Source organism: Sebastes fasciatus, chromosome 2, assembly GCF_043250625.1.
Source record: "Sebastes fasciatus isolate fSebFas1 chromosome 2, fSebFas1.pri, whole genome shotgun sequence".
NCBI classification, from domain to species: domain Eukaryota; kingdom Metazoa; phylum Chordata; class Actinopteri; order Perciformes; family Sebastidae; genus Sebastes; species Sebastes fasciatus.
This window is the reverse complement of record NC_133796.1, coordinates 16,998,770-17,021,521: the sequence shown is the minus strand read 5'-3', so window position 1 is coordinate 17,021,521 and position 22,752 is coordinate 16,998,770. Positions and strand designations below refer to the sequence as shown.

Genomic DNA, 22,752 nt, shown 5'->3' with positions numbered 1-22,752 from the left:
GAGATGAGGTTGAGGATGGTACGAAGAAAGGAGAAAAGATGAGACTGTATGCCTGACATTATTGACAACACCAACTCTTACTGTTTCTGTTTCACAGCTGCATTTTCTGATGGTCATCTTTTTTTGTGTACCGTGTTTATTTGTCTTTGCACTGTTTTTTGCAAGCTTGTGCATATCTGTGAGCATACATTTTAACATGCCTGCATCTTGTCCTGCTTGTGTGTGTGTTCACCTGTACAAATCTAGAACAAGCAGAACATACTGTCGAAGCAGATTGACCTCAAGGGCAAGGAGCCAGAGAAGGGGGTGCTGTTGTCCCACACCATAGCAGACCTGAGGATCCCTCTGTCCTACGAGGTCCGACTGGCCCCCATCACCACCTACAGCACCGGGGACTACATCAGTCGCATCATACAGTACTCAGAACGTGAGTCTCATTTAAAACTATTTGTGTCAAACATCTTTTTCTGAAGTCATCTTTCATTTTCATGTACAGTATATACATTGAACAGAACATGTATAAGTGGATTGTGCTGAATGTTTTTATTTTCTTACAGCCTACACCTATCCAAGGCCTTCAGGTGAGATTCTTTCATAACTACCATCCTCTGCTCTTCAACATTTCTACATGTTAAGCTCGTTGTTGTGACCTGATTGATGACAGGGTGGTGAAGATATTAAGGCACGTTGAATTTTGATGCGAGCTAATTTAGCTTGTATGCTGCAAGCAATGTCAGCACACGTTTGTCAAGGCAAAGTTTGTCATGACCCAGCCATGGCCTTGATTAAAACTTGTTGCTAGGGAGTAGGGCAAAGCATCTGATGTCCCTGACATTTAAAATGGCATCAAAGAGTGGCCATGATTGGAGGATTAGAGACTGGTTAATGCAAAGTGTTTTGTTAAAAGGTTTATGGGCAAAATACTTGAAAATCACTAGATGAAATTATATTAAAACTATGTTACATATCGCTTTAAACATGTGCCTCCTTTCCTCTCTGTTAGCCCCCTCTCTCTCTCTCTCTGTCTCGCTCTCTTGCACTAACTCCCTGCCTCTCATCCTCTCTCGCCATCCCTCTCTCTTTCTCAGTCAATTGCATCTTGTCTATTTTCTTCATTAAGAGACGCGCTGCATTTTTCTGGCAGGAGTGGCAGTCGGCTCCGCCAGGGTGAGGCAATTAAAACAACAGCAGATTGGAACAGACTGCGAGAACAACAGTGCAAATTGAAAGGAGCGCATGTAGTGGAGCAGGGTGTGAATAGTAATAGATTAGCTCCATGAAACAAAGAAGCACACACAAGCCATCCTCGTGGGTAACGCGAGCCATATGCATCTGCAGCGGACAGTGCGAGTGTCCGGGAAGCTTTTTACGGAATCTGTCAGCTTGGATGTTTTTTTCAATAGCTGTCGTTGTACTCGCTCGCCTCGATTCTCATTTGTTTGGTGAGTGTCTGATAATGGCAGAGTCTTCCAGATGGGCTAATGAAGGGGATGACACCATAGAGAGAACCCCCTCTATCTGGCTTAACAAGACACGCCAGTATCAGGGATAATGACAATTCTCTCACAGAGGTCTTTCTCAAAATGTTTATGTTTCCTTCCCGATGTATATGGCAGTATCAAACAGCAACAATCTGACTCCGTATGGATGGGAAAAGATTGTCATGTGGGAATGATGCAAATTCAAATATTCAAAAAGAATCAACAGCCAGATGAGATTGTCAGATGGGAAAAGATATTACCTGTGCATTTAAATGTAATTTATGCACAACATGCAGGACACCAACTCCCTCCACAACTGAAAAGATCAGTCTCACATTCTGAAGAGGTTCATTCAGGAAAAATGTTCTCCGCAACAATCCATGCATTTTCATTCTCAGACATGATATGTCTCACTTTTGCTGGGTTTATGCTTCTTAATAAGAAATACACCATAAAAGATCCATACACCTCCCATTCTTATTTATTAGGGCAATAATAACGGGTTAGTGCAAATTTGTTTTAACACCACTAATTTCTTTTACGCATTAACGCAACTTGTGATTTTTAGGTTGCAGTGCTCTCAGTTTTAAAGCTTGAAGATACTGGCATCATATGAAACTAGAAAACCTAAGAATCCATTGATACCAACCATGTCATACTGGCTTGTCGCGAAAAAAGCGAAATAACGCTCCAAACTTAGGCTAAATTTTGGAGAGAAAAAACTGGCATGGCCATTTTCAAAGGGGTCCTTTGACCTCTGACCTCAAGATATGTGAATGAAAATGGGTTCTATGGGTACCCACGAGTCTCCCCTTTACAGACATGCCCACTTTATGATAATCACATGCAGTCAGCGTGTCAGCACACTGACACACTGACAGCTGTTGTTGCCATGTTAGTTTTTGTTGTTAATTGATTTTCAATCATAAATATATACATATATTTGCAAAAGCAATTATATTTGTCCACTCCTATGTTGATAAGAGTATTAAATACTTATCAAATCTCCCTTTAAGGTACATTTTGAACATTTGAAAAATGTGCAATTAATCGCGATTAATCATGGATGATCATGCATTTATCATATTATTATTTATTCATTCAATGAAGTTGTAAGACTCTTCTTTAATCAATATTTTTTTATAAGTAGTAGTAGCAGTATTTCTTCTTACAGCTTGGAAAGGGTCAACAAATGTCTTATTTGAAATACAGACTAAGAAACAATCTCTGGTGTAAACAGGGTTCAGTAGGTCAACAGCTCTTCCCCTGATACTTGTGCTCCACTGTGTATTTTCTGTTCTCCAGAATATCTACAGGCTACGTGCCTTCTCTTGTAACAGTGAAACCTTTCGATAAAGGTGTTTTTTTATGTTACATTTTTTTTCCTTTTTCACATTTGACACAGCCTGACCTAATCATAGTTACCTTTAAAATGTTCTGCATGTGGGAGTCATGCATAAGAATATGCATAATATGTGAAATCCACTTAAAGTTTCACATTATACACCCTGCCTCCTACATTGTGCTTTCACTTCACTTATCACTTTGTCGGTAATTGCCTGGCTGTCTGATCTTCACATTTGAAGTGCATATTGCAGAGATTATTATACAGCTATATTGTCGCCATTTCCCAGTAAAAATGGGAAGAAAAAAGCAGTAGATTAAATCACCTGTAGTTTGTAATGTTACCTGCTACTGATCTAATGTATTTTCCTCTCATGTTTTCTCTCCACATTCCCACATCCCAGACCATGTGTGTGGTTTTGAGGATGACAGGATCTGTGGTTTCTCTCAAGACCGGAGTGATGTCTTTGACTGGACGAGACAGAATCACCTGACGCAGAACCCCAAGCGATCTGCCAATACCGGCCCCGAGACCGACCGCAGTGGAACCAAGGAAGGTGAGGAGTCATTTTATGTACAGGTTCAGCTCTGTGTAAAATATTTAATCGCTATTAATCCCGTGATTGTGCATAGTTAATCGCAAATTAATCACACATTTTTTGTCTGTTAAAAATGTACCTTAAAGGGAGATTTGTCGAGTATTTAATACTCGTATCAACATGGGAGTGGGCAAATATGTTTGCTTTATACAAATGTATGTATATATTTGTTATTGGAAACACAAAACAATGAGAAATATTGTCCAGAAACCCTCACAGGTACTGCATTTAGCATAAAAACATATGCTCATATCATAACCATGCCATGACAGTTTTTCCTCGCCAAAATTTAGCATAAGTTTGGAGCGTTATTTAAGCTCCTTAGCAACAAGCTAGTATGGTTGGATTCCTTATGGTTTCTAGTTTCATACAATGCCAGTATCTTCACTAGCTTTAAAACTGAGATTTTCTATGAATTTGTGTTAACCCGTTATTATCGCGTGAACTTTGACATCCCTATTGTATAGTAGCTGTAGTTTGTATTTTGACTGTATTTTGAACAATGCATTATAGCACATCATAATCACATTTCATATTGTGTTGCATTCGAGACAATACCGTGCTCTGTTGTTGGTTTCAGGATACTACATGTACATTGAAGCATCACGGCCGCGTGTTCAGGGGGACAAGGCTCGTCTGCTTTCTCCGCTCTTTAACGTGACCTCGGTCAGGGGCCCCAAGGGCTCCGGCAGAGTCCCATACTGCGTCTCTTTCTACTACCACATGAAGGGAAAACATATTGGTGAGTACAACAGCGCTTTATAAACATACACATGCACATTGTGTTCTACCACATGAGAACCTCCATAGAAACACAATGACACACGTGGATGTACAGAAGAGAGCATGCTGGCACTCGACACTATCGGGATTCTCATTTCGCCGGGCTTCTGTCAAAAGCTGAACTCTGAGCTTGACCCTCGCTTGTAGAGCTTGTCATCCACAACGTGTAGGTGTGTGTGCGTGAGAGTGTGAGTGTGTGTGTGTGTGTGTGAGTGTGTGAGTGAGAGAAAGAGGGGGCAGGTTGTTACCAAAGTTCTGTTTGTATGTTTCTGCTTGTGCCTCAGCGTGTGTTTGGAGGTGGCTGAAGGGGGCAGTGGGTGTGTGATTTATGGCAGTGGCAAGACACAATCAGTCATTCTGGGGAGCTGTTCATCATAATATGCTCTGTCACACAGCTAGAATGCATACATCTTGTAGCCTACACACCTGCACACATACTTTAACACACACACATGCATACTGTATACACAGGCTTGAATTCCAACATCAAACATATAGTAAAAGTTGCAAATACATGAAGGCACACCCACATTTATTCACACACACACACACACACAATGTTGATTTATGTGTCCGTAGCCCAAGCATGCAGGCTTCACTGTAACATTTGTTACATTCTGACCTGCCCTGTCTCCTAAAAATGTTATAGTGTATAGAAGGGCACAATGTTTGCCTGTGCACTCCCAGAAAGGAGTATGTAATAATTTTGTATACTTAACTGTATGAATGAGAGAAAAGTCATTTTGTTTAAGATGCGTTGGAGGTTTTAATATATATATATATATATATATATATATATATATATATATATATATATATGGTACAGAGAAGCTCACTCATTCGCTTCCAGTTCACAAAGTTTTTAGCCATGCTAGTTTTATGACTCTAAGGATGGCAATGTCGGTTTGTTGGTCCACCAGTTTGGTGAACGGAAATATCTTGACTGAATTATCTCAACAATAATCCAAAGGATTGCTATGAAGTTGTGTACATTCATGGTCCCCCGAGGATGAATCCTAATGTCTTTGATCTAGCACCATTATGAGGTTGACATTTGCGGTTCAGAGTGAAATATCTGGACAACTATCAGATGGATTGCCATGAAATGTACAGATAAGATCCCTAGAGGATCATTCTAATGACTGGTGACTTTTCCTGTAGCGCCACCAGCAGGTCACATTTTTCACTGATGCTGTGATATATCTCAATATTTACTCAATGGATTGTCACAGAATGGGCCCACATGATGTATCCTGCTGACTTTGATGATGCTTGTCTCTGTAGCGCCAGAATGAAATTTGGTACACATATTCATGGTCCTGAGAGGATGAATTGTAATAACTTTGATCCTCTGACTTTTTCCTGTAGCACCATCATTAAAATCATCAAAATTAAATTTTGTCCAATGCTTTGGTTTATGACCAAATACCTGCAAAACTCATTGCCATCAGCCTCAGCTGTACTTTGTGTTAAGTGTAGGGCTAACCCGAATGCTTTGAATCTTTGACCATTGCCATGGTAATCGACCTTCAAATCAGTATTCGAATGCTTCGGGGGTTTTTTTTACAAGTATGTAATAATAAAGTGTAAATCCCAAAATAGCCCATGAAATAAGGAATAATCTCACAACATTATTCGTTGTTCATAATATTCAACATTAATTATGATTAGTTATTCTCAGACGGATATTTCTGTTTGCTGCGTGTAGAGGTGAGTGCATGTACAGCAGTGCGGGAGCAGTACTGTCCTGGGCACCAAAATGCGGGAGATGGAGACAGACAGAACAACATGTCAGCCTGCCGTGATGTGCTGTGCTGTGCTGCGTGAAGTTTTGAATACCTTTGCATATTTCTCACTGAAAAAATGGTATTCGGGACAGCCCTAGTTGTTAGCAAATGTTTGCATGTTCACATGCTAAACAAACAAAGCAAACATGCTAAGTATTATACCTGCTAAACATCAACATGCTGTGTTATCATTGTAAGCATGTTAGCATGCTGATGTGAGCATTCAACCAAGTGTAGCCTCACAGAGCCACTAGCATGGCTGTACACTCTTAGTCCTACCGGCCATTGGCTGAACCCTTTTTCCTTTGTTTGCTTTTCTCACCTGATTGCAGCACTGATTAGAGTGCCGAGTGCCTAATCAGTATTCAGTTATAAATCAAATTCAGTGAAAAGTTGAATACAATCATCTCACCCTCAGACAGGCAGTGACACTCTTTAGTGAGACTATTTAGATAGACATAGGAGTACACAGAACCATAAAAGCATGTTGATGTCCAGGTGTATTGATTCATTTTATAACTGGAGGTACAGCATAGCTAGATACAGCCAATGCATGCTGATTAGAACATGTGAAAGCTCTAAGAAATTATATTTTTGGATATTGACCATGACATGAAAGACTGTGTATATAGAGTACAGAGATGGACCTCTACCAGTGAGTGGATATTGGACTTACATTCATCAGACAGCTAGAAACACGTCTCTAATGAGATACTCCTTCTATTGGGTTCCCAATGTGTAAGTGGGCAGTTGTTTGCTGACATGCTAGCAATTAGGGTTGGGTGATATTGAAATTTCCCTACTGACGATATTGCTTTAAGAAAAAGGACGATATAAGATATTATTGTCCAAAAAAAGCTGTAGAGAGACTCACGTAGATATAAATATCTATGGACTGGAGACACATACATTGCAATACATAGTTCTTATCCCACTGGTTTTGACAAATCAGTTAGATGTTGTGATTTTTGGAAATTAATTTTCAATATTTATTTGTCAATAAATTGTGTGTGTTTGAGAGAGAGAGAGAGAAAGAGAGAGAGAGAGGAAGAGAAGGTGGAAGGTAACGTTTCTGTAAGTTATTAATGACAATAATTCAAATGTCAGCATTATGAATGAAGCTTCAAAGCTTCGAACTATTCGGTACAGCCCTACTTCGTCATATTTTCATTTGATTACCATCAGCTGAGCACGTTGTCTTGTTCGTCTCCGAAGCATCGTCTGTTTTTCTTTTTGTCACTGTCAAATATCTCTCCATTCTGTAAACCTACAGACTATCTGTCTGAATGAGCACCATAACTATAGCTGATTTGTTTACTGTTCCGCCGTGAAAAAGAGGTCAAAACATTAATTCTGCATCACATTTTCTCCCCGGTCATACGCGCTCCACCAGTCATACCTCTGCACCCCACCAAAAGGGTTGCGCCACTTTGAGAACCGCATTTGCTATATTTCTCATTTGGTCAATTGGTTGCTTTGATAGTTATACGTTATGTTTAAGTGGCCCTGTATATTCCTTTTCAAATAAATACCCAGCATCAGCAGTGTTTATTGAAGGCTTGGCCAATTCCACTCAGTCACAGACTCACAGTTAAGCAATAAAAGCAATACCAGCTCTGTTAAGAATTTAATGTCATCTCATCTTTCCAACAAATAATAGAAAAGAATTGATAGTGGTATCGATAAAGACTCTGATCGTTATGCCGTCTCGAAAATTGTATCAATAACAATACAAATGAACGATCCCCATTACCTATTACTTTTCAAATTATTTGGTTAAATGGCTGTTATACCATCGGCACAGTGTGTTTTTCCATCTCTTTGAACAGATTTCTGCATGTTACAATTTTAATAATTGTATGTGTAATCTGCAGTAGATGCTACGGCACTTGTTGGACATTTTGCTCAACGTCTTGTTGGTGTTTCTCAGCAAAACAAAGAGAGGAGACAATGCTACATCAGTCACACAGTGCTTGCTTACGATTAGTACATTCTTTTACCAGTCACGCCCAGCTCTGTTACAAGCCCTCCCTCAATTTACTCTGTTGTTCTCCCAGTCTGCTCCAATCTGTTGTCACTTTAATTGCCTCACCTTGGCAGAGCTCACACTCCTGCCAGAGAGACACAGTGTGGCTCTTAATGACAAAAAGAGACAAGATGAGGATAAGACAAAGGGGGTCAGCGAGAGGAGAGATGAGACGAGAAGAGCGAGAGGAGGATGGGGGTGGGCCAGCCTTGGAAAGACAAAGGGAGGCTTAATGAAGAGCTAGAGAGAGCAAAGAGGATGGTAGAGAAAAAGAGACGGACTGAGAAAAATGAAGTGCGACAAGAAAGGAAGTGCGAGCAAACAAGTATGAGGAGGCATAGAAGGGAGGTTAAAAAAAGGGCTAGAACAGAGAGCTGCAGGAGTGGCCATCAACTTGTTAATGTTCAGAAGTAGTGAGAGGATGCAAGAGGTAGTGCTTTAAGCTGAAGCACTCTAGTTTCAATGTACTCGATCATATAGTGTTAAAGTACTGTAAAGTGTTAAAAGGGCTTTATATGTTGAAAGCAGTTAGGTACTTTGACACAAACTTTTTTTAGAAATGCTGTTGAAATGTTGCTCTCTTCCGACCCCCGCATAGGTTAGCTGTTTTATAATCATGAGGTTATGTGAATATAAATCAAGTAAAAGTATCTCTTGCAGATTTTGCAAAATGTGGAAAGAAAGCACAGTGCTCTTTGACTAGCTTGGATTTCAGGTGTGAAGGAGGTTACGGCACTGCAAATACAGACCTCCCCATGTGATGTGTTTTGTTGTTCACCTTAATGTGCTTCTCTTTGGGCTGGCTGGCAGCAACAATTAACAACATTTAATTAGTTTTGTTTGGCATTGGGTAGTATTTTACACTGGCTCAGGTTCGCCACTGGCAAGCTTACTTGGAATCACTGGATTATTTTCACAACAGAGTGATGGAAAGCAAATTAGAGTTTGAGGTTATTTAAATGCTGTACTTCTTGTATGTAGTTTGGGATAAAGTAAGACTTTTAATTAGTTTGCTGTATGGATGTTTACAGGTCTGTGTGGAACCTAGACTGTAAGACTATAAGAAGTGAACGTAGTCACCGTGATGTCACCCATTGGTTTGTGGACTGCCGTTTTGAAACCTTGAGTTCGGCTTTTTGGCCGTCACCATGTTGTTTTTTAGCAACCAGACGTGACACGAGAGGGCGGAGTACAACCGAACAGTGAATAAGACACTTCTAGGCAACTAAAATGTTACAATTAACTTTCATGAACTGCAAACACACTGTGAAAGGGTTAAAGTTGTAAGACGAAAACATAGACAACGTCTTACATGCCCTGCTTTATGGTCTATTTTACTCTAAATGGGACCATAATTTACTAAATGAACATCATGCTGTATTAAAGAAGACTTGAAACTAGTGACTGAGACCATAAACTCATGTTTACAATGTTTACTGAGGTAATAAATCAAGTGAGAAGTAGGGTCATTTTCTCATAGACGTCTACACAATCAGACTTCTTTTTGCAACCACAGGAGTCGCCCCCTTCTGGCTATTAGAAAGAATGCAAGTTTAAGGCACTTCCTCATTGGCTTCACTTCTAACAACCTGAGGATGCCGCCTGGTGTAGAAGAGGAATGGGAAAATATAGCTGTGCTAACTCTACTTACGGTTTAAAAAGTGTCTTCCTGCTAACTTTTTAGGTTTAGATTCTCAGGAAAACGTTCCCAGCTTGTTATCAAGCGTGGTTAGTTTTAGGATTTAGCCAACCCTACATTCGTCCCTTTCCTCATGCTCCTGAATTGGTTATTTTTCTCCGAACTTTGAACAACATGCTTTTGCTTGTTGTTGGTGACAGAAGCCAGAACACAGACTGTAATTTTTAGTGCACAGTTTAGCATTGAGCTTTAGCTATGAGGCTAACCAGCATGAGAAGGTGCAGATGTGGGACAGAGGAAAGAGAGATCCAATACGGGCCTACTTCTAATTATCAAAAGAAAGACAGTATAACTCATTTGAGTTCAAGTATAGCAGTGTGTGTGTGTGTGTGTGTGTGTGTGTGTGTGGCTGTGTATCTTTGCTGTCCTCCTCACTCACGATCCTACTGACAAGTAGCCCTGATAGAGCTGTGCCTTCTCCTCTGCCTCTCTGACACTCTTACCAACACACTCTGCTTTACCTCAGTCCAATCAATAGACTGCGTATCACAGTCCTCTTCCCTCTGCCATGTGTGTGTCTGTGTGTGTGTGTGTGTGTGTGTGTGTGTGTGTGTGTGTGTGTGTGTGTGTGTGTGTGGTGAGATAGGAGGAGAGAGAGAGAATGGGTGGAGACAAAGAGGCTCAGCTATGTGGAGGTAGAATGAGAGAGTGGGCTAAACAGGTGAAAGTGGGCTACACCAGCATTAGCCAATGTTTCTCTCCATTATATAACTACAGTGCCGTCCATGTCCTTTCAGATTTAATGTGATGAACAGTTGCATGTGACTTTTTTATGCGGCTATTCCAGCTCAGTTGATCATTTTTTACCAGGGGAATTCTGCTGTTTGTTCCTGCACAGAGCATGATCCAAAGTGTAGACAACCTTACAAAATAATCCTGCTGTTAAAGCAATAGTCTGACACTTTGGGAACATAAGCTTGTTTGCTGTCTTGCCGAGAGTCAGATGAGAAGATCAATACCACTCTGATACACTATGTCTGTTCAATAAGAAGCCAGCAGCCATTTAGCTTAGCTTAGCATACTGACTGGAAACAGCTAGCATGCGTTCGTCTGAAAGTAACAAAATCCGCCTCTATCCCTTTTGGGACTAATTAACACGTTATATGTTGTTGTCTAATCTGTACAAAAACTGAAGTATAAAAATGAGAAGGTATGGTTTCAGGTGTAGATATATGCAGGTCTATTTCTTGCATGGATGTATCAAGAGAACTGGATACAACGTTGGAGGCGGGCTCCCGTTCATTCCTATGAGAGTTGTTCAGTGGCGCATGAAGTCAAAATGGATGGACTGTCGAGTGATAAAGTACCCGCGACTCCCAGTGATCTTCCGCATCCATTGGGCCCAAAGAGCAGGCGCAGTAGCGTTTCTTTTAACCCCGCCTCCCAGCCCTCTCTAGCAGCGGTTTGGCGGTCATTCACATGAACGGAGGAAGGGAAATAACTCTGGATTCAGCTATTAGTGCATTTTACAACTTTTAGTACCTAATGGTTTAAATAAGGACTATTCAAGTGTTCATACTGGGAAGTTGATTTACCAAAAGAAAAATTATCTGCTGCGTTACAGGCGTCTCTTTCCCAATGGAAGTTTATGGGAAAAAGTATTTTTGGGCCCAAGGGAATGACGTGACGGACACAGAAGTTGTAATTCCACCGTTTGGCCACTCGCTCGTTGCTCTTCCTTGGGGCTTGATTTCTTTGCCAGCTAGATTGACTTCCTGGAGGCTCTGTTGGTTGGCTGGCAACCTCATAGTGATGGCAAGAGGTTTTCCTGTCTTTATACTAAGTTAAGCTAACCAGCTGCAGGCTCCGAGTTCATATAAAACGGACAGATATGGTATATGGATCTTGTCATCGCTCAGCAAAGAAGTGGATAAGCATAATTCCTACAATGTCAAACTATAGCAAAACAAAAAGTAGCCTGAAATCCACCAATCGTTTTGACAAATCTGACAGATTTAGATCCAAGCACATCTTTGAATTAAAGCTGAAGTAGGCGAGATTGGAGCAAATTATGATTAAAAAAAGTTATTTTTATAAAACGGTCGCTATATCCTGACAGTAGTACATGTAACAGGTAACCTGAAAAAAATCATGTGCCTCTGTGTCCTCCGGTGCTCCTATCAGCATCTGCAAGATCTCACAGACTGGAAGAAAACAAGCAGTCAGAGCTGATCTGGGGTCTGCTGTCCATCTGCTGTCTATGAGAGCCGGCTGTCAATCACTCGCGAACTCAGACCAAAACGGTTAAACTAGGCAGCGCTGATCAAATATGAATCAATATCATGTTACGTTAATGCCTATTTCTCGCCTCAAATGTTTTCAGAATCATCTTGTCGTGCACGGTTTAGCTGTCAAATGACAAAGTTTGTGACCGAGCAGCCATGTTGAAATCAAAAATATACTGCCTACTGTCACTTTAATACATTAAGTCATGTTTCATTAAACCAGTATGCATGTAAACTGGGAAACTGGGAATGTCAAACTTTTTTATTTGCGAATTTATGAATGGTCGAAGGCTAATCAAAATGAATGTTTATAACTGGGTTGACAGTTTGCTTTTCACAGATTGTTTCTCTTTACCACATACAGATACCCCCAACATGTTATTTAACCTCCCTGTTCGCCCCCATAAACACCACACTTCCCTTAGTCACACCTCTCTAGTAGGACGTTAATTACTGCCAGCCTGCTGCTTATTTCAAGGTTTGAAGAACATTAGCCCAAAGACACACAACAGAATGACATTTGTGCTCATACACGAGTATACATTTACACGCACACTTATTGTATTTGCACACGCACATTCACAGTTTATAACACACAGATATCGTCGTGCCCCCTGCCTGCGTATTTGTTTAAGAGACTGGTGGTTGGTTAATGTTCCAATTAGGAGCTGGCTGAGGATCGTTAAGAAGATGAATGGTTCTCTCACACCTTAGAGACCCGACAGAGAGAGAGAGAGACTATTTGGATCACTTCCTTATGGCTCCAATGGTGTCATTCTCTCTAGCTTGTTTTTCAGGATTCAGGACAATTGATTTTTATGTTATGTTTTCACACTACTTACAAATGGAGTTTTTTAGGGTTTAATCCAACATCATGTGGCAGTGACGTGAGATTAAAGAAACTTTCTTTTCTTGCAACCTTTCTACATCTCCTTCATTACCTCTGTCTGACTTTCTCTCTTCCTCCCTCCTTGCTGCTGTCCGTTTGCTCCATTGTGCAAAATAAAACTGGCCACTGGACTGTCAATGTAGAGTTCAAGACATGTCACCACTCATCCAGGGGCCTCACACATTTCATTTCCACCTAAATGTCATCCACATATGGTATCTGACCATAGCGCTTCACCCTAGCATATGCAGTATGCAATGCATTTGTTTCCACTTCCTATAGGCGAGGTCCACAGCTCAGCCATGTTTTTGCCTATAGAACTCAACCCACCCACAAAATTGCATTCCATACAACTAAACTGCGTAACCAAAACACATTTTGGAGGAAACATAATTTCTACCAGATCACGGTGGCAATCTTAAACCGTTTAAGCATGTGATTAAAGTTGTAAATTGAAACAAAACAAAACAAAAACACAATAACACTTCTTAGTTAAGTTTAGGCAACAAAACTATTGGCTTAGGTTTAGTAAAAAAGCATCATGGTTTGGCTTAAAATTACTTAAAAGCAAGACAAAAGGCATCAAATGACTATGTTTCACATGGGACACCAACAGCGGTCTCCTCGGGGAAAGTCCGGTGTTTGTTGGTTTCCTTCGAAACGTAACTAATAATGCAATTTAGCTGTATGGGAATGTCATTTTTTAAAGACAGGGCTGATAGAAGTAAAGGCAATTTGAAATACACAGTACTCAAACGCAGGTTTAGCAGTGCGTTCTGTTGCTTAGTGTTTGGTTCTCTAGATTTAGTGGGAAAAAATCCTCAATTTTCTATCTGGTGTTTAATGTTGACAACTTCACAGCAGCTAGATATTTGGTGATGTTGGGTGAATTTATGTGAATGACAATGACAGAACAGAGCTTGTTCTCTGTACACAGTAAATTGTTGCAGGGCTGAAAGACATGGAGTAGTTTCACTGGATGAAAGCAGTGGTCACAATCATATACTGTACCTTCTGTTCCTCTTGTCACTGTATAAACAATCACTTACATTTTCTGTTAGTATGGTGGGATCTGTCATTAGTTGATCATTTATTTTAATGTAGTTGATAAAGAGGTGGAAACACATGATTGTTTGGTAAATACCTCGGTTTTGAGGTCACGGTTCGATATGTTTTCGGTACGACAGGGAAAACAAAAAAAAGCCAAAAATAAAATGTTTTCATTTATTTAAAAAAATTTAGGGAGAATGACTCCAGTCTGTTTTCGTTTGGGTCTGCTAACACATTTGGGTGATGCCGTCGTAAATTAAATGTTTGAACCCGACATCAGTTAAACAATGTCGGCATGCAGTTTGACAAATTGTTGTCAAAAGAGCTTGATTAACCCGGCTATCCGGGCTAAGCCGGCTAGCATGCTACAGCTGATAGAGAACAACTGGTGCTCCGACAAATCTTTCCATGTAAAACTCATGCTCCATAATTTCTGTCTCGTGTGCGAGTAGTAGACATTAACAGCTATTTGGGTAACAGGGCGTACGGATAGGATGTTGCATACCGAACCGAACATCCTGTAATAAAACGGTTTGGTACGAATACACGTGCCGTTACAGCCTTACTAGTTATAGTTTCTATATTGAAGCATCTGAACTGATTAGACACAACTCAGATCACAGCCTATTTGTTCAGTGCGTCCACTGTATTTATTCAGTCATTCAACATGTGCTCCTTTATGACTGTCAAGACTAAAACATATGTCTGTGTTGGTGAATATAAGTCATTATGTGTGGGTCGTCGTTATATTTAAATTTTTCGCATTTAGATTTCAATCATCTTAAAGTCTGTTCCCAGCTTAACATAACTCAGTATTCAGTCTCTGCTCATTGACAGTTCACTGACAGTTTCTAATTTTCACAGGCACTCTCAATGTGCTTCTGAGAGTGAGAAGCATCGCCTCTGTGGACTCGGTGGTGTGGTCGAAGTCTGGTCATCAGGGCCCCGACTGGAGGAAAGCATTCTTCGACATCAGCCCCAGCGGACCCTTCCAGGTAATGGCTTTGCAATTATAAAAACAACAATACAGCAGTGAAGAAAGTGCTTGTACCAACAGTATAATGTTTTAGGAATATTCCTGTCGTTATAGAGAAATGTGTAGAACAGAGCAGAGGATTTAACCTACAGTAAGAGCTTGTGTTTCTTAAAGACAGTCGTAACGCTCCCCCCGCACTTACAGCCAGACTAAGCAGCTGAGATGTGTTGCATAACTTGGCCTAAAGGTATGACCCGGTCAACTGTTGGGGGTTGAGTACTGTTTGCTTGATGTTGAAAGACCACAACCTCTGAATTGAAATCAGCCTCCAGCGCTCCTCTCTTGAGGGTTAATTCCCACCACGTACCGACAGCATTGTCAGGTCGGCTTTGTCTCGCTCTGAGAAGAAGAAAAAAGAAAAAAAAATTGAATTATATGCTTTTATGTTCACTGTATTTCTTTTTTTTCTGTCATCTCTCTCATCTCTTGAGACATTTCCTCTACTGTGTCTTCCCCCGAGAGGAAGGCCTCCACTGCAGCCTCGCTAGAACAGGAGGGGGGTTATACTCTGGTGGCTGTTAGGAATTGAGGGAATGCCAAAAGAATTGGGCTTGAAACCCTGCTTGAAATTTGATTAATTTTTCACAGGAAATTCTCCACAGTGACATTTAAAGCTCCAAAGAACCAGAGAAAGTCATCTCTTGAGAATCATTGCCACCTCATATACAGTGACAGAGTTAACACATATCCCAAAATCTCTTTTCGGTTCCTTGGTGGAGGCAGAATACACACAGGCGTTAGAAATAAAGGGAAAGTTTTTAGCAGCAAAGTGGCGGCAAGGTTAGAAAAAGAAATCTCTTTTGGCAAGCATCTGCCCTGTTAGTACCCCTGCCAGCGCCTGAGTCTCTGGATGTGAGCAACGAGAGCGTTTTCCCTCTTGAATCAATATAGTTTCATATCATTATTTATCAAGTCACACAAATGTGTGAGAATAGTAGTACTAATGAAGGCAATGCAAAATATAAATTAAACCCAAGCTTTTAACTGAGAGACTGAGGTGCATTTTTCTTTTGTTAAATAAATGTGGGTACAGCATTTTGACATTTTAGTACTGAGGGGAGTATTGATAAATGAGAGCCTTTGAGTGAACATTCAGCTCATTTTCTGCTGAATGTCAGCAGCAAGCCTATCCACACAGTAACCAGAGGATTACTCGCTTCATCAAGAATGTGCTGATCTCAGGGCGGAGAACAAGGTTTCAACCGATTTCAATGATCCAACTAGCATGCATATGTAGCTATAATGTCATGAGAAAGAAAATATAATATAAAAAAATTTAATGATGTGTGAAGGGATTAAGTATCGGTCAACAGCTTTTCATCATTTTCCATTTTCTCTCATGTGACAGCGAGTTTCTTTCAGCGCAGCCTCGACGATGCTGGTCTGGTCTAGAGCTTGGAGCCATGAAGACCCTCTATTATATCTTTATTAGGACATAGACGGGAACAAATCGGAGATCAGCATTTTTTTATTAATTATTGGTGCAACCAACTACACAGCAACTCTTCAGGATAGCGTTATTACTATTACTGGTCTGTTTAAAGTAGAAGTTTGGAGACAAGCGTCAACTTCTTCTGTTTACGCTGTTACGCCTACAGTATGAGAGACACAGGACTGTTTTCCCCCGAAAGGGGTGCGTGGTCATGAGAGCCTGCTCAGGATGACGTATTGCCGGTGTGATGTATGTGTATTCCTCCAAGTTGCTATTTAAGAAGTGATGTGTAATTACATTATCACCTCTGACAAAAACAGGAATGATCCCAGTCATTTCCAGTCAGAGAGGTATAAAGGTTTAAAGTGAATAGGAAAAGAGAGCATTGGTGTCAGATCGGTACTCTGTATTGACCAACACCCTGAGTTCAGTATCAGAATCACTATTGGGAGAGAGAAAGTAGCATCAGTGCATGTAGGATGTTGTTGCTAGGGTTTATATTCATGTATGATATGCAGTAGGTTAAACTATATTTTACTATGAATACAATTTGAATGCACAGGTGCACCGTGGGACCCAATGTACTATAAGAAAATGTATATGGTTGGACAGCAAGAGAATGCTTGAGGCTTACACCTGGGCTAATTCCTAGCCTGTCTTACTTGATTTGCTGTTATAGGGATATTTATTTACTAATCTTGCCGCCTTCAAAACTATGACCCCCTTTACATCTGGCATTAAAATGTGTCTCGTATACAGATTGTATCTAGATATGATTTAACCTGATTAGATTTACGCCCGGTATTAAAATGTGTCTCCAGTGTCCACATTAAGATCCGATTGAGATCCCATTGCTCTGTGTGAAAGGGGCTGAGAGGAAGTCTGCAACCGGGCACTGCCGAAGAGGCGGTGTGTAATGTGCGAACATATCAGCCTCAAAACGCCGCCGTTTAGGCCCGCAAGCGTGATTTTGAAGTACGTCTACACTTGCGTACACAGAGGGATGAGGAGAGGAGACGCTGAGCGCAGACAGAGCGGTGGCAGTGGAGTTTCAAATATTCACTGTCAATTACTACCAAAGCTCCAGAGCTCAAAAAGTACTCTGGACAGCTCTTGCATTATGTATTTCCGCCCAAGTCGTTGTCATATGTGGATTGAAAATGCAATTGCATTTACACTTGTGTTCAATGTGGTCAAAATGCATCTTTGATCACCTCGCCATCACAATCAATCCTCAATGCATTTTTGGTGCATTTACACCTGTGCTTTCATTTGATCAGGCACTATCCGAATGCAATCCGATTATCCAAAATGCATTTAATTCCAGGGGTAAAGCGGGTCTTTGTTTAACGTGATCTGGAACTGATGTGAACCATTTCTCATGTCTAAAATTCTGACCAACCTCAAATTAAGCTTGTGGGAGAACGGCATTCCCTAGTTTGAGTTGAGCTATAATTTTTTCTTTGTTTAAGTTCACCAGAAGTTTAAGTTCACTGCACACATTCAGTCAATAGTGGAAGAAAATGTTCTGGGAGACATAACAGAGGAAGCGCCTGTGTTTGAGCACTGTCTGTTGACACATCATTGAGGTCCCTTCGGCTCTATGGCAGCTGCGCTTGCAGTTAGCTCTTCCCTGTTGGGATGTGGCCGAGTAAACTTTATGACTCGGTCCTCCTTTTCTGACTGGACACGATGCTTCCTCTGTATTTGTGAGTGTGTGTGTGCATGTGTGTGTACCTCAGTAAGTTTACAACCCTACAGAGAGGGGGAAAAAAAGGTGAGGGCAAAAAAAGCTGATGGGTTTTGTTTTGCGTGCCTCTATCCTCCTGAGTGTGTTTCTCGATCTCATTCTGTTTCTCTGTCTCTCCGCTTATCATTTTCTCTGGCCCTGTTCTGGGACAGACGGACCAGTTGGGTCGATTCATGCCCTGGTCCGCTTCACACACACACACACACACACACACCCCTGTCTCAAGGCTGATGACTAATGGCTCTAAAATCAACACACCCAGAAAAGAGAGTCTTCAACTGTTCATACACTCAGCCCTACACACACACCTTCTCTCTCCATATACAGTATCTGTCTATGTTATTTTACACATTTGCATGCATAAACACTGTGTTAGTTCCACACACATACAGACAAACTCTTCTTTTAAACACATACACACACTAGTCTCCTATCCCCTGCAGCAATTAGCTATGACAGGTCAATTAACAGGCTTATTTATGAGCAGGGGATGCCTGCTAGTTGTGTTGTAATGATTCCAGATACTTTCTGTACGTGCATGGGGGAAATTGAATCCATGATGAATGTGGGCTGAAGGCCTTAGCTGGGGGCTGCATTTGCTCTTCATTAACTATGCCTCTGGAACACCATGTTCCTTTCACCATTAAAGAGAAAATTAAGTCGGAAACAGTGGGCATACAGTATGTTTTAGGGCTCCTCTGTGATGTGGGATAGGGCCGATTTTATCGTATTTGCATGTTAACGAGTCTCTTAGATAAGTTTTAAACTGCTGCACACATACATACAGTACAGTATGTGTTCTCCTACACATGTGCCACTTGGTGTCATCGCTTCAGTGTTTCCCACAGAATTAGATTGGACTTGTGGCGGTAGCTGACCATGGGGGTTGGGGCGTGTGGTTCTCAAATCTAGGGGCAGTACGGTTGCTAGTGGGACTTTTGTTTACTTTATACCTTACCTTTCTGGTGTAATGTTGTAAGCCACTGCTGCTGTGTGAGCCCGACAACCGAGCAGAAGCAGCATTGTACAGCGTGTAGATTAACTGATTGTATACAAGCAACACGTTCTCATCCCAATTCGTCACATACTGACAGTTTTCAGACCCCTTGGCGTCACTTTCTGGTCGCAATAAACACGTGCTTTACGTTGGGAATTCAAACAAAAACACTTGCTTAGGTTTAGGCAACAAAACCACTTAGTTATGTTTAGGAAAAATTATCATGGTTGGGCTTAAAATAACTATGTTTCCAAAGTGAAAATGAATCTGCGGATCAGTCGGGCTGGGTCCTAAAAATTAACATTTCTGATTAATAGTAGATGGGTTGCTGGTGGGTGAAATAAAATATAATTAATGAGTAAAAGCAGTATAACAATGGCTGTCAAGATTTCTTAAAAACAATCACTGCGGGCTCTGGAATGAACCTCATGTGTGCGTGATGTGTCGATAGAAGCCTGTCAGTCCAACGTGGAGTGCAGCAGTCGATCGCCCATAGCAGATCCATTCCCAAGTGAAGTCCATGTGAACACTGCTCTTATGCCAAATTCACATCAGGGAGTGGTGAAGTGTGGCTCGCCGCAATAATTATACTTTTCTGTGGCTGGGAGGCATGTTCGTGTTTTTCAGGCGGTAAGAAATTCTTTGTAACATAGGTCAACATGTCACAGGAGTCACAGGATCTGTGTGTGAATTCGGTGTTAAGCAGTCACACCTTCTGGCCCGTCCTCGTTTCGTTCAGTGCACCTTGTGGTGGAGAAAGCTGACAGGTTGGTGATGATGCATTATATCATCTAGTCCAGGTAAATTCAAAATGTTTTAATTACTAACCAATAACTATCACTGTTGATGTGTTTGCTATTAAACAAGAGAATGGCCTTTAGTACGACATGATGCCCACCCAACAGTGTGTAAGTTAGGGAAAGAAACACACTGTTTCTGATTTTCAGCTTCATTAGCCACCATACTGATGTTTAAAGGAGTGTGTGTCAAAAAACATTATACTTTTCAATTACTGACATACTGTTTTTGTTCATACAATTAAATTCAGTGTGAAAATGTTACTTTCCAGTCTACAACATACATACAGTACATTACAATTAAGAGATTTTATCAGGTGGAGTTTGTGTACATCCAGTGTGTTAACAGCATTTATTTATATCCCAACACTAAGGCAGCCTTATGTGTGTTTCAGATTATGTGTGTGTGTGTGTTGGGGGGGTGGGAGGGGGAAAGGTGGGATGGGAAACAGGGATGGACCAAATGGAAAAAATGTGTATAAACCATGAAAGGTCTGAAGGTATCACCACTCAGCGCTAGAAACAGAAACCTACCCACTCAACACAACACAGAGACATGGACACACACATGCCTCAGATGAAAATACATGCAGAAACACCGCTCACACGCAGAACAACAAACATGCAGTGTGTACACACACACACACACTGTGCCAGGAGAGGCAGACACCAGGGAGAGACACGTCCTTTCCACACTGTGGCTATGCAGTGTGAAAGCAGGCAGCTTAATCGGTCCAGACACCATAACCTGCTGGTAATGGATAGGAATTATACAGTCAAGAAGACGACAGCAACGGCAACCGTGCACTGTACATGTGTTTGTGAGCAAAGTAGGAGGTGTTTTTGGAGTCACAGAAAGAGGGTGTGTGAGCAAGAGGGAAAGAGACATGTTGAAGGTGTGTTTGTCTCATCAATAAAGCACTTAATGCATCTTAAATATTCATCTCCCCATTTGCACCGTGACTCAGGCAATGGCAGGGAAGGCAGGATGGATGAAGGAGGAAGGACGCAGGCAAGAGAGGGGTTGTCTCCTTGGCAACTGAAGGTTGCCTCATATACGACTATTTTTCACTTGTCTCTCTCTTCCTTGTGTGGTCTTTCTCATGCGTGCATGCATGTATGTACTGTTTGGCCACTCCATCACAGGGCTGTATGAGGGTGTGTTTTTAATGCCCTTCCTTCTCTCTCACATTTGTGCATGCATACATTGGTCCAATCCATCACATGTTTGTGTGTGTGTGTGTGTCCTTGACCAAGTATGTCCTGGAAATTTGTCCACTTTATTTTGAACAAATATGATAAAAAAAAGTTATTTTTATAAAACGGTCACTATATCCTGATAGTAGAAGGGGTGTAAGACATTATTGAAAATATTGAGTATCGCAATATTATGTTTTATGATACTGTATTGATTCTCAAAAACACTAATGATTTTTTATTAGTAGTTTACATGCAAAAATTACCTTAGACAATTATTGCATTTGCAAAGATATGCGCCCTCTCAGTGTATGCACCCTCTGAAAGTAGTGCTATAATGTCAGATGTTGCATGGACTGTGAAAATGCAAATGCATATCTCATTTTTCTGATTGCATAAAAAAAAAATCGGCATTTTTTACTCAGATTTTATGCAAAAAATCTATATTTTGCCATGCTTAAAGTCACGATATATTGAATCGTAACCTCTGTATCATGATACGTATCATATCGCCAGATTCTTGCCATAACTCAGCCCCAGTAATCGATAACATTACGGTATTTATGACTTCATTCCATTTAGGTGAGCTCTATCGGTATTGATGACTCACTGTCGTGGCTTACAGAGCAATCATTGATAAAATGTGTTATCACCTGTGCTTTTCCTGCTATGGCAAGTCAAAATGTCTGCTGAAAAGGTGTGTAGCTTATCGCAGGATCTATCTCTGGCTGAAACCTTGCTTATCAGTGAAATCTGCTGCTGTAGTCTGGTTGGAGGGACAACCTGTATTGTCTTGTAATGACGGCAAAAAGGTTGAAAACCACTGAGGGTTGCAGAGAAATCACAGTATTAAGTAAACCGGAAGCTCACCATGCCGATGTACGCAGCACATAATTTGTTCATATTTGGTTAACGATTTCTGTCACAACATACTTTTAGCCAGAAAATATATAAGATAATCTAACAAAGTTGTCCCAGTTGTTGAGAGTTTAAGCAACAAACTGAGATCACCAAGAAAACACATTAAATATACATTTAGTTTAATCCTTTAAATTCAGGTTGCAGTGTATATTTTTTAGCTTTACAATAACTTTAAGAGGTATTTCAGTTCGCTCTATCTGTTTAACACCCTCTCTCACACACACACACACACAGACACAAGCTGCTGCTGTGTAACAAATATAGTTGTTAAATAATGTAGAGAGCATGCAGCCTTGATCCCAGCAACAGCCAGAGGAGGTGAGCTGATAAACATTCTTTGTTACTCTCTGTCTCCCCTTCGCTCACTTTTCCTTCTTTCTTACTACTTTCTGTTATGTATCGAGCTCCCCAAGGGCCTGACGAAACGAAATAAGGAGGGTGTACCCCATTTCTCTCTGTACTACATACCTGTCTGTTCTTCTTGAGTTTTCTGCCTCGGCCCGTCCTCCTTACTCTCTTTCGGCTGTCATCGCTGCCTCTCCCACCACCACCCTCTGCTTCTGTTGTTCATCCAGCTTCCCCATTTTCTATCTGTCTCTCCATCTCCGTCTCTATCTCTCTCTCTGTCTCCGGGGAGTGCTGGTTTCCTTACAATCAATAATAATGATTGAGCTGTCTGCTGTTGACAATGGGAATTACCTGACACAATTGCTGCTGTTGTGCTGTTTAGCTTCGTTTC

At 41.0% G+C, this 22,752-nt stretch overlaps 1 protein-coding gene across 2 annotated transcripts in view; it reads left to right on the top strand.

Moving 5' to 3' along the window:
* The window catches only part of mdga1 (MAM domain containing glycosylphosphatidylinositol anchor 1), a 210,525-nt gene that overhangs the window by 165,274 nt on the left and 22,499 nt on the right, over positions 1 to 22,752 (top strand). For both annotated transcript variants that reach the window (XM_074612095.1, XM_074612086.1), the window contains exons 12-16: positions 247 to 427; positions 558 to 581; positions 3,230 to 3,382; positions 4,005 to 4,166; positions 14,748 to 14,878. In XM_074612095.1, the coding sequence (XP_074468196.1) occupies positions 247 to 427; positions 558 to 581; positions 3,230 to 3,382; positions 4,005 to 4,166; positions 14,748 to 14,878 (651 nt within the window). The remainder of the gene's footprint in view (positions 1 to 246; positions 428 to 557; positions 582 to 3,229; positions 3,383 to 4,004; positions 4,167 to 14,747; positions 14,879 to 22,752) is intronic.